Source organism: Cyprinodon tularosa, unplaced genomic scaffold, assembly GCF_016077235.1.
Source record: "Cyprinodon tularosa strain WSP-4 unplaced genomic scaffold, ASM1607723v1 ctg683, whole genome shotgun sequence".
NCBI lineage: Eukaryota > Metazoa > Chordata > Actinopteri > Cyprinodontiformes > Cyprinodontidae > Cyprinodon > Cyprinodon tularosa.
Window position 1 is genome coordinate 116,592 of NW_024039433.1, and position 12,320 is coordinate 128,911.

The window sequence follows — 12,320 nt, forward strand, 5'->3', positions numbered from 1 at the left end:
AACGAGGTCTTCGAAGTACTCCGACCATTGTGCTACCTCCTGAATGAATTGATGAGGTTTTTTAGTGTTTAATATTTCTCTACCATTTGATAATGGTTCTTACTGTGATTAGCTGTTGTCCCAAAGCCTTAGAATTCGCTTTCTATATGAATAGAAATACGTAACTTTGACCATTTCATGAGTTTCTTCTCATTCGTATACTTTAGCTGGAGTTTTTGAAAGCTGGTCTGATTTACTCATAGCTTATTTTCTCAGCAATGACTGCAGAATTATTTCCTATAATATTAGCACACTCTTTTAAACCAAGTTTAACCCAGACCTGAGAAATACCTTTAAAATATAATCTGGCCTTAACCCAGAGGTAGCTGGAATTATTTATAAATCAAAAAAACCACTCGATGAGCATTTACATCCATGTTTTGAAGTTTATAAAAAAAAAACAGACCAACAACAACCAAAATTCACATTTATGCTGATTTCTTTTCCATTAACCACTGACTCATCATTTGTATCTTAAACTTTGGCTTCAAAAGAAAAAACCTGATTTGACTCGAAAGCTGTCAAAATTACAATTACACAAATTTTCACAGTGATCAATGCATAAATATAATTCATTTTCTTTATTCTCTGTCTGTATTTACACAATCATTTTACAGCGTTATCATTTCAGATTTATGACGTTGATGTCACAACTTTGCTTCCAAAATTATACAAAAATAATTGCATCTGTTTTTTGTTTTTTGCTTTTATTTTGTCATAATTATTATTTTTTTTTTTTCATTTTCCACAACTTTTACCCATCCAAGGTTTTGGTTTGTTGTTAGACAGAGCCACGTGATTTCCAATTTCGCTTTGCTCGACCCATAGCTGGAAATCGGATAAATTCAAACTTGCTTTGGTCTGTGTTGGGGAAGTGTGGTGGGCCGGTGTGGAGCCTTTTGATGAAATGGACCTCCCTTTGGTTCTCCCTTGTCTTGTAGGCTTTGATGGGCCTCCCTTTCCTGGTGAAAGCCATGTACCAGCCTTCATACTTTGCATTCTGCAATGCTGTGTAATTGTTCTCCAGAACTATTTCAGTGAAGATGCAGTCCCTGCTGCGGCCGTTGGGCTGTGTGAGCAAGTAGAGAATATTTTTGTTAATGATGATGTTTAAAAGATCTATTAAGAACATGTTCAGAAAAATATGCATCAAGCAATTCTCACAGTAATTGAGAAAATTACTAGCAGCTACATAAGCACAAAGAGATCTGAAACATAAAACAAAGATGTACCATTAGATGAAGTGATACAGGATGTACACCTTCTTTGGACCTTATGCAATACCATAATTAGAAAGGTTGTGTAAAAAGTAAAAATGGTTCATGGTTTTCTTTTTTCTTTACAAATACCAAGTTTGGCAAGCTGTATTTTCTCTGCTTAGTCAATAATTGAGAGACAGCGAAAGCCAAAAGTGGAATGTGACATTTTTGAAAAATGGCATATGCTAATTGAGAAGAAGTATATGCCAGCCGAACTGCACTGATGCAGACTTGCTATTCAAGTACTGGATGGTCAACTTCCCCTACTCAAAAAATGCTTTAGGATAGCCCTCAAGAGTGTTAGTGCATAGGGGTATTGTTTAGGGGCTGGTTTGAGATTAGCCCTATAACTCAGAATGTGGGTCATCTTCAATTTAACATTGTTTCTTTCCCAAATTGATCTTCTTAGTGACTGTCTGAATACTGCAAGGAATATACACAAAATGCAATGCATTTCCTCTCACATTAAGGGTTGAATCATACAGAATTGTTTTCAACCTTCTTCCCATCCACAAAGGCAAGGAATCACATCCTTTTGTATGTTTAAAAAAAAAAAAAAGGTATCACAGCCAGAACAGGCGCAGCCATGTTTGTTTTGCTTTGGCCTTCCGCCTCTGGGTGACGTGGTGATATCATACATGTCACTGCATTTCACTAGATCGAAACGTTGCTATATTGAGGAAAACATATCTGCTGGCAAGATGTGTTTTTGGGAGTTTATGAATTCCTGTAGCTTGCAGGGTAGTAGTTTTCTGACTTATCAGTTAAGATCAGGGTTCTAATTTCTGAATGAGAAAAACAAAATGCAGCAGGTAAACAATGATTGTCCACACCCTCTCTGATAACAAATTCAAACATAACTCTGGCATATCCTCCTATACATGACATAAACAGATTTATGTCCTTTCAAATCACACAATATAAACACATTGGTTATAATTCCACTTAAGTAAAGGGAAGAGCTGAAACATGTTAAAAAGCTAAAGTGAGATTAAAGGACTTAACCCTCAGACTTGTGAGACTTGTTAAATAAGGTTGAGCTACTGTAATCTCCTGAGGCACAATACTGTAACATGGAATTACTGAAACTCTAATATCTACAGATGTTCAATACCACCACTTGGCAATACCTACACTTTGAAATGTAACATGTAACAGTTACATCAAACCAGACTGGTTTAATTTAATGACACCTATTATATTTAATCCACTTAAAATTATTGATTCTTTTTAAAAATCTTACTTAAATAAAGCCTTTCTGCCAATTCTCTCTGCCAGCTCTGTGACTGGATGCCCCCTGGACTCAGTGCAGGAGGTGGGAAACAAACGGATCCTATCTAAATTAACATTCTTGTTAGATAATGTTTCTCACCCCATGCATGAAGATGTTGCTGAACAGGACAGCTCCTTCAGTGACAGACTGCTGCACCCTAAATGCACCATGTTGCTGTTATTTTCAAATATTCATTACTGTAAAAATGTCCATAGCTGTATATTGGTTAGTTATTCTCCAGGTGCATAGTTTTATAATGTTAAAACACTTTACAGTACATTATTTTATTGTTTATCTTTAACTCTTCCCTATTATGTTATTCTTATTCATTTTTCTAAGGTCCACACTTGTGACATTTTTTTCTATAATCTTTTTGCTGCTGTAAACACCAGAATTTCCCCATCGTAGGACAATAAAGGGATTTCCTATTCTATTCTATTCTATTTTATTCTATTCTATTCTATTCTATTCTATGTAAGATGACCACAGTAATAGATTCTACGTTTTTTACTTATAAGAAACTTTTCATTCTACATAAAATATTTTCATATCATAAGTCAATTTACAACTAGTTGAATGACCCCTCTGTCATGACCCGAGGGCATCTGTACTAATATCACCTGTACTAATATCACTGGCACTGAGTAACTTTAAAAAAGGGTGGCAGTAACCAGTTGCCAGTGCTGCAGGAATATGGTACAAAACCAAAGTTAAATATTTCTTATTTTCAACATCATCATATGACAATGTTTTGCCACACTTAAACTCAGTACCTCATTGCTGTTCATCTTTCACACAGCCACTGGAAACAGAAATGGGGACATCAGGCTAAACAATACAGCTTTTGTACACTGGGGGGAGCTAACCCCAAACAAAAACTGAAACTTCATTAGAATTGTTGTAAAAGGAAAAAGCTCAAGCTTTTCAAGCTCAAAAAGAGTCCCCTAGAAGTGTCCGTCTTGTCCTAACAGCAGCAACACTCCCCTGTTCTGTTCTCCTCATTATGATCTAAGGCAGCTCTAAGTAACATTTTTACCTTAATAAATCCACTTGTAAGACCTGTGATTTTGTCAGTGTTTATGAGCGTATTTATGAGACAATTGAGTGGTCTGTCATCTCCCTGTACTGGCTCTGGTTGGAAAAGCACTCATGCAAGTTTTAGTGCCTTCAAACTGATGGCAGTTTTACTGTTCTCCTTCTCCCTGTTAGATAAACAAGTTTAGGCCAGTGCTATAAGTTCATTGGCATAAATAGCCACAAGTCTCGCACTGTCCTACCCACAGGTTATCATAAAGCATTTTTTTTTTGTCTGTCACGTCTATGACATGACACACCGGCGGAAAAAAAAAAAATAATAAAAAATGCAAAGAAAAACTTTTTCAGAAAAGAAGGAGAGATACACTCATATATCCCCAATAGGTTGACTGAAGACATTAACAAATGGGGGCTGACCGGAAAACACCCTGTAGTTCTTACAGACAACACTGCAAATATGGTTTGTGCAGTGAAGATAATGCAGCTCATGCATGTTTGCTGTGTCACATCTGCTTGCTCAAGTGAGGCTTCAATTTTTCACTTTTCACAAACAAGTTTGCACTTTTGAGACAGTTTTGTTAACATCTCATGTTTAAACTGTCTGATTTACAAGTTTGCACTTTGTGGTTAATGTGACAGGAAACACAAAATACATGAGTATTTTGAAAAATAGTTGAAACGCTTTCATTATTGTAAAAACAGATCGAAGCAAAATTAATCAAATTTAGAACTGTTAGAATCAAAATCGAATCGATTCAGGACTTTGGCGAAAATACCCAGCCCTAATTACAAAAATAAAAAATTTATTTTAGAGCCTAAAATTCTGGTATCTGAAGTACTGATGTTTAGCATTGTTCTACACATAACTTAAGTCACTATAGCGACAATAGATTCAAAAAGGTTTGAAGTGGTATTTCCAAATAGATTTTAAGAGGTAAGTCTTACATTGTTAAAGAAGGTTAGAACCAACGGTTGATGCATCTCTACTTTTTTAAATGAAAAACAGAAATCTTGTTTGCTTATAGATGGTTAAACAAAAAAGAAATTATTTAATATACTTAGTAATTAAATTAAGGTTTGTTGTTTTGAGTTTTTTGTTTTTCCTTCTGTTTCAGTCGAAATCAGCTTTTACAAAATCTGTCTTTTTGTAATTTTTTTTATGACAAGATAATCGCTGTGGCTTTTAACACAACACAAATAAATCGGAAAGCTGTCCTTTACCTTTCCAACAAGTTTGCCCTTCCGGTTCATGCAGAGATAAAGCCCACTTTCTGCACCTCGTATCCTCACACGACTGCCAAATGTGTCAGTCTCAACAAACAGGCGAGCTGCAATAAAAAGAAAAACAGAGAACACTTTTTAGCAGGACCAACACATTAGGAAATTGTGGGGGATTTTGTGGCACATGGATTTATAGTCTAACAAGTAAGGTACACTATATTGCCAAAAGTATTTGCTCACCCATCCAAATTATTGGAATCAGGTGTTCCAATCACTTCCATGGCCACAGGTGTATAAATTCAAGCACCTAGGCATGCAGACTGTTTTTACAAACATTTGTGAAAGAATGGGTCGCTCTCAGGAGCTCAGTGAATTCCAGCGTGGAACTGTGATAGGATGCCACCTGTGCAACAAATCCAGTCGTGAAATTTCCTCGCTCCTAAATATTCCACAGTCAACTGTCAGCTGTATTATAAGAAAATGGAAGTGTTTGGGAACGACAGCAACTCAGCCACGAAGAGGTAGGCCACGTAAACTGACGGAGCGGGGTCAGCGGATGCTGACGCGCATAGTGCGAAGAGGTCGCCAACTTTCTGCAGTCAATCACTACAGACCTCCAAACTTCATGTGGCCTTCAGATTAGCTCAAGAACAGTGCGCAGAGAGCTTCATGGAATGGGTTTCCATGGTCGAGCAGCTGCATCCAAGCCATACATCACCAAGTGCAATGCAAAGCGTTGGATGCGGTGGTGTAAAGCACGCCGCCACTGGACTCTAGAGCAGTGGAGACGCGTTCTCTGGAGTGACGAATCGCGCTTCTCCATCTGGCAATCTGATGGATGGGTCTGGGTTTGGCGGTTGCCAGGAAAACGGTACTTGTCTGACTGCATTGTGCCAAGTGTAAAGTTTGGTGGAGGGGGGATTATGGTGTGAGGTTGTTTTTCAGGAGCTGGGCTTGGCCCCTTAGTTCCAGTGAAAGGAACTCTGAATGCTTCAGCATACCAAGACATTTTGGACAATTCCATGCTCCCAACTTTGTGGGAACAGTTTGGAGCTGGCCCCTTCCTCTTCCAACATGACTGTGCACCAGTGCACAAAGCAAGGTCCATAAAGACATGGATGACAGAGTCTGGTGTGGATGAACTTGACTGGCCTGCACAGAGTCCTGACCTCAACCCGATAGAACACCTTTGGGATGAATTAGAGCGGAGACTGAGAGCCAGGCCTTCTCGTCCAACATCAGTGTGCGACCTCACAAATGCGCTTCTGGAAGAATGGTCAAAAATTCCCATAAACACACTCCTAAACCTTGTGGACAGCCTTCCCAGAAGAGTTGAAGCTGTTCTAGCTGCAAAGGGTGGACCGACGTCATATTGAACCCTATGGATTAGGAACGGGATGTCACTTAAGCTCATATGTGAGTCAAGGCAGGTGAGCAAATACTTTTGGCAATATAGTGTATCTATTTGACTTTTGAAGAGCTCCTGTAACAGTAAAGATGCTTTTTGATCAAGAGTATAACATGCAGCAACAAACACAAATAGACTCAGATTTCTGGAGTTGCATAATTTCTTTTATTTCTTATTTCTTTGTTTTATTTTGTTTTTCATTGTGTGTGATACATGTACACTTGCACCTTAATCCTTATTTGTCTTAATATACTGTATATACCTGGATATACTGTATATATATTGTTTATTGTTTATTCTTAATGCACCTTTTTCCTCCTTGTTTGCACCTTCTTTGACTTCTATGCCAATATGTGACAAGTGAATTTCTCCGCTGTGAGATCAATAAAGCTCATCTAATCTAATCTAATTAATAAAAGTGATTTTGTAAACAGCAGAAGGCAATAGGTAATATCTGAGATTGCCGATTCTCAGATTTTCTTAAACTGCATTACCATTGCAGGATTTCTCACAGTATTGTGAATACCTCATGCATCTAAACACGGCTGTTCAACTTAATTGATTGTTAAAAATCAGCACATATAGAAAGAAAAATAATCAGCAAAAGAAAAAAAATGAAGGGATGAATAAGGAACAGTGTTATTTGCAGTTGAAATAGGTCACGTTTGGGTGTGAAGTGGGAAATTGCTACAGGTAGGATGGTTCTCTCTGAGAATCTGCCTCCTCCATCCAAACCAGGTAAAGTTGCTTTTTCACTCTAAAAAAAAAGAAAAATATCCAAAGGCAATGAGGGATAGAATGCATCTAATTAGGACTTGTAATATTCTTCATCAGCTGGTAAAGTTAGATGAATGCTCACAGAGACATCATGATGTTTTCTTTTCATGTAGGTGGAAAATTCTTTATGCATAACTGTTTCCTACCACTCTTTATACCAAACAACCAGGAAATGCTATAGTGGACTGGAAGTTGTCATGGCAAAACATCTGAAATTTAGAGTGCATATAAACTTGTTAGATATGATATAGCACTTGTCATTTTTCCCTAGCTATCTGAGTTCCACTGTACACCCTTAGTTTTCTGCTGTTTCAGGACAGGGACTTTACATTTGCCATGATGTCAGCATCTCCTTTTATATTGTTTATTATTTAAAGGTCCCATAAAATTCACATTCTAAACATTTTGTTACTGCCATATGTGTCCTGAAGCCTGTATATGAGATTCACAAATGAAAAAAACCCTTTCATCTTTCTAATTGCCTTTCACCACCTAAGATGTGCTCAAAATGCTGTTTGAAAAGCATTTCCCTTATGATGTCATCAGGGGAAATAAGCTCTCTGAAAAGGTCTGATGCAGCCCATCAACCAAGCACCAGCCTTAGTCTGGTTGCAAGTTGTGGTAGCATGGCTTTTGAGAGGACTGGGTGTGGAAAGCCAAAACAGCTCATCCTGCAAAAAATTTGTAAAACCTGCTCTGGGGGGCTCATTGTTATAATTCTTTTTTTTTTTTTTTTACTAAAAATCTGGCAAATGATATTGAATCTTTTATGAACTCCATAAGTGGTCATCTTGTTAAGTGTTAATTTATATAGAATGTACAATATTTTTCTTAATATTTTGATGCACCTCCTTTAAGCTCATCCTTTAAGCTCATCAACCGCTTACCGAATAAAATATAATTTGTTTCTTCGCTGTCTATCAGATGTTAAATTAAAGAGAGATTGTTGATTTGAGTAATGCATCTATAATTCTTGTGTATTTAGATACAACTCTAATAATCAAAACTAGCATAAAGAATTTAAAGGAATAAAACAAATTGTCAACCTTAATATAATTATTTAAATGATGCTGTTGTTGCTGTTATTATTATTCATTGATCTTTATTTATTTTTCATTAGTTTTTTCATTTAGTGTAATAAATAAAAACTCTGAACCAATTTGAATGTATCAGCTGACTGAATTGTCTCTGTAAAGAGCCTTTATATGACATGTCTTCTGAATTGGCACTTTATAGATAAAGTAAAAAATTAAAAAAAGGAATTAAACTTGATTCTACTCAATAATTCCATGTGGAAATTGTCTATTTGTAACCCATCGTTTAAAATCATAAAATAACTTTGCATTTTGTTTACTTATAGTTCTTTGTTATATATTAAAAACATCAGTGAGCCGATATAATTTTTTATTTTTTTGCACAATCTAACTCAGAGTCAGACAATTTTGATGAAGTCTCCCGGTATATGCTTAGTTTTAAATGGAATGCATTTAGTTTACACTGCCTCCATTATATGATATCATAGACCCTCTTATGATATCCTCAGTTTTAGACATACAGTAGTATATATGCGGCACTGCTATTAATGTACAAAGTCCCAGATGTAATAACCCATTCAAAGTATTCGTACTTGTGTTTTTCTATACAAATGAGAAAAATGAGGGACAGGACATAACTTTGATATTAAAAACTAAAAAATATGTTTTTCTTACACAAAGAATAATAAAAGGCTCAATGCTATGTGCTCTAATTGCAATTTACGTTGTCAGTAATTAATAGTGGAGTTGGATAGTATAGGTTTAGAAAGTCCAGTATCAAGAATCTCTACCGACATCCTGGACACAATCTATTCAGGTTTGTGCTATGGGGCTATTTGAAAAAATCTATTTATTTTAGTTTCTGGTTAGTCAGCTACACTGCTGTTAAACAAAATATGCAAATTTGCACAACCTGCCTTTCTTTTTACTCTTCTTTATATGAAAAATAACTGTACACAAACAGGCATATTGTTCCCTTATCTCCTCTAAAGCTTAAATACTGTATTTTTACCAAAGGTCTGTCCTTTAAGTATTTGAAACCAGTGTTACATTCCTTGTTTGTGTACACTGGGTGGTTGGATAAGCTCATTAGGGATACCAGCTCTGTTCTGAGATGCCCCCCTGAACACAGTAACATCACTGTGGGGTGATGTCTCACACCCCATGCATGAAGCTGTTGGAGAGCTGGAACACTTCTTACTGAAAGAATACTAAACCCAAAATGCATTAAGGACCATTATCAGAGATCCCTGCACCCAACTGCTTCAGACTAATATTCAGTACTCCTGACAGGCAAAACCTGTGTTCACGACCATGTTTGGTGCATAGGTTTTATGTGCTCTGTCAGTGTTTAATACACCATTTCAGGTATTTCCACATTTTCTTAAGACTTTGTTTTTGTTTTTTTATTAACTTAAATTTGATTACTGTGATACATTCGGTCGAAGGAGGGCATCTCTTCAAACAACTGTTAAATGTTGTCGTGCTTAAAAGTTTTTTGTGTTTTGGCTTTTTTTATGTCTTATATTTCTTCATATTTATAGTCTTGTCCATATGCTTTCATTGGCTTCTTGCTTTTTCATAGAAACACCAGATTTTTCCCACTGTGGGACAATAAACCATAGCCTACTTTTAATATATTCTTTTCAAAAGTGGCCTTTGAAGCTTCAGATTTCTGGCATGTCCACTTAATTAAGGAAAAGCAATGTTAGTATGGTAGTATCATCTAATTACATAGTGTTAGATAACTTGTTGTATTATAGGAGAATGTAGTTTTATATCTGTTCCTGTCACGAGCGGCTTCTGATGATCTTTGTCAAAGAAACTGAGCAGACATACATTTAAATGTCAGGTCCCTTGATTAAACAACTCTTATCTCTGACCATTACTGTTCTGGAAGCAGAATATACATTTGCAATTGACTTTATCCTGCTGTTAATTATGGCTATTGGGCATTACAACAACTCTGTGTATTGGGACTACAGAGACAAAGGACTTTTCCTAATCAGCTGCTAATTCGCCAGACATGTCCTCATGGATACAGGACAGGGGCCAAATTAACATAAAATCCTAAAAACAGCTTTCAGAGGGAGGGACATGCAGAAACTACAGGTTTTGTCAGAGGACAGTAGTCCCCAGCAGAGGCTTTGTCCCACAAAAAAACCTGAGCTTATCACCTTAGTCCTCAGAGGAAACTTCTTAACAGTAATAAAGTTTAGTGTCAGCTACCACACCGAATTCAAACAAGCTATAAAGCCAGAATGCTGCTGCCAATGGCACAATTGAATGAGGTATTATTGTTAAACTAAACTAACAGGTGAGTCCTGAACGAATCAGTGGTTCCTTTTAGCTTCAAAACAAAATACCTTTGGAAGCAACTTGATTAAACGAACAGCCTTAACAGTCCATTAATTGCTTTTATCGGTTTATCACTAGACTACCGTTTTTTTTTTAAATTATATTTATAATATAAATATGGCTATCAATTGTTTTTTTTGCTACTTTATTTACTTTCTGGAGAGCAACTCTTGATTCAAATGTCATAATTTGATTTCCCCAGGATGTCTGGCTTGAATCTGAAAAATCAAATTCATTTTGGACAAACCAAAACAATTCACATGATCTATTCTGGCATTTTACAATTAAATAATAAACACTTAGATCTTTACACGAAAGGGAAATATTTATAACTCCCTGGTGAAAATGCACATTTCAACTTTAGGATCATTACCTCGGGAGACTTGAGGAGGTTTTTGAAATATGAGGACATCAGCCTTTTTGGGTTCAGTTCTTACCGTACAGGTTTCCATCCTCTGCCGTCGCGCTGACTCTCTTCCCTTGGATCTGGACGTGTTTCCCGCTGGTGCGGCTGTAGAGCTGGTAAACCCGGACCTGCCTGCGGCTGAGTTGGTCCGTCAATGCGCCCTGCGTCCTCACATACTGGTTAAAATTAGGAGACGAGTGATTCTCCCCCTTTTTTATGCAAAGGGAAAAATAAAATCCATAATTGCGTCTGTCTCTAATCTGGGATGCAATGCGCTGTTAATCTTATTGCCCTTGGTTTTCTAAATTAGCCAAAATATCAAACTCGTCATGTCTTTCTGTTACAATTCTAACAATATATTTTTCAAACATTTTAAGCTTTCTCACCTGAGCGTGGCACCAAAGAACAAAAATATTAAAAGATCTGCAAAAAACAAACAAACAAAACAATAATAAATTAGTTAGAGCGACAAATTCCGGACTTTCGTTGTTTGTTTGTTTTTCTGAAGACTTTTCGACACCTATCCAGGAATTTACACAGTCACACATTTAAAGACTCAGTCAACTTACATGTAAAAACAACGTTGGTTCATTCCATACATTCTTGTTTAATTTTTCCTCCAATCAATCTAGAGATTCCTTAGGCCTAGATGCCAAAAGGATGAAGTGAATAAATCCATAAGCTTCCATAAAGTCGTATTTGTACTTTTGATGTCCATCCATCCAACAAAGTGTCCCTAAATAATGAATAATAATAATTAAAAAAAATCAGATTCCGAAAAGAAATTACTCCGAGAATCGAACAGCCACTAGATCTTTGATAGATCTATCAAAGGCATCTGTAACAATGAGATCCATGATAGGAGGTCTGCATCTGGGGAGGGATGTTCATCTGTTTGGACAGAATCCAGCCTCTGAAAAGATCTGTCCTGAGTGGAATCTGGGCTGCCCACGGGTGGAATGGTACAATGGCGAAGTCCCTCCCTTAACCATTAGGCTTAACCTCCCACCTGCTGATTTATTTAAAACTATTAACGACTGAATTACATTTACAATGAAGAAGAAAGAAAAACGTGGCAGCTGGGTGCAAATCAAAAAAATTTTTCATGTTGTCTTGCAAATATTTTTAATTAATAAAAAAATCATTATACAGAAATTATATTTTTGTCTTTAAAGCAATGAAATGAACTAAGGAGAGGGTCACTCCTTTATCTCTGAAACGGAGTGATTTCCCACAGGAGAAAAGCTGACCTGTTTTTCCAGGTGAGGCAGATTTAACTCTACCTTTATAGTTTTTGCTGGCTGGACATTATCTTGATCCAGGTCCCAAAGGCCAGAACTGGATTGGGTAAAAATGATGTTCCTTTTCCTGCTACCTGGAATATGAAGCCAGAGGGTTTCAAACTGAAGTCTCTTATGATTCAGGGAAGGTATGCCAACTTTAAAGGACAGATACTGTCTGTACTTGGCTCCTGCAAATGCCCAAATATTTAATGCTACCTGGATTCCTT

At 36.7% G+C, this 12,320-nt stretch overlaps 1 protein-coding gene across 2 annotated transcripts; it reads right to left on the reverse strand.

Annotated features, from left to right (window-relative positions):
- Positions 1–698: 698 nt before the first annotated feature.
- Positions 699–11,753, reverse strand: fgf17 (fibroblast growth factor 17). 2 transcript variants are annotated; one of them, XM_038267762.1, is made up of 5 exons: positions 11,380–11,753; positions 11,197–11,233; positions 10,842–10,986; positions 4,828–4,934; positions 699–1,108 (listed from the first exon to the last, which is right to left on the reverse strand). In XM_038267762.1, exons 1-5 carry the CDS (start codon positions 11,409–11,411, stop codon positions 821–823), a joined length of 609 nt encoding a protein of 202 aa, XP_038123690.1. In that variant the 5' UTR covers positions 11,412–11,753; the 3' UTR covers positions 699–820. The 2 variants fall into 2 exon arrangements, with proteins under 2 accessions (XP_038123690.1, XP_038123689.1); XM_038267761.1 differs by having other exon boundaries at positions 10,842–11,019.
- Positions 11,754–12,320: the final 567 nt, after the last annotated feature.

Coding starts and splice junctions, on each gene's coding strand:
- fgf17 (XM_038267761.1), bottom strand. CDS start 11,411: ATGTATGGAATGAACCAACGTTGTTTTTACAT. Junction 11,234..11,379: donor AACCAACGTTGTTTTTACAT/GTAAGTTGACTG, acceptor TGTTTTTTGCAG/ATCTTTTAATATTTTTGTTC. Junction 1,109..4,827: donor AGGGCAAACTTGTTGGAAAG/GTAAAGGACAGC, acceptor TTGCTCACACAG/CCCAACGGCCGCAGCAGGGA.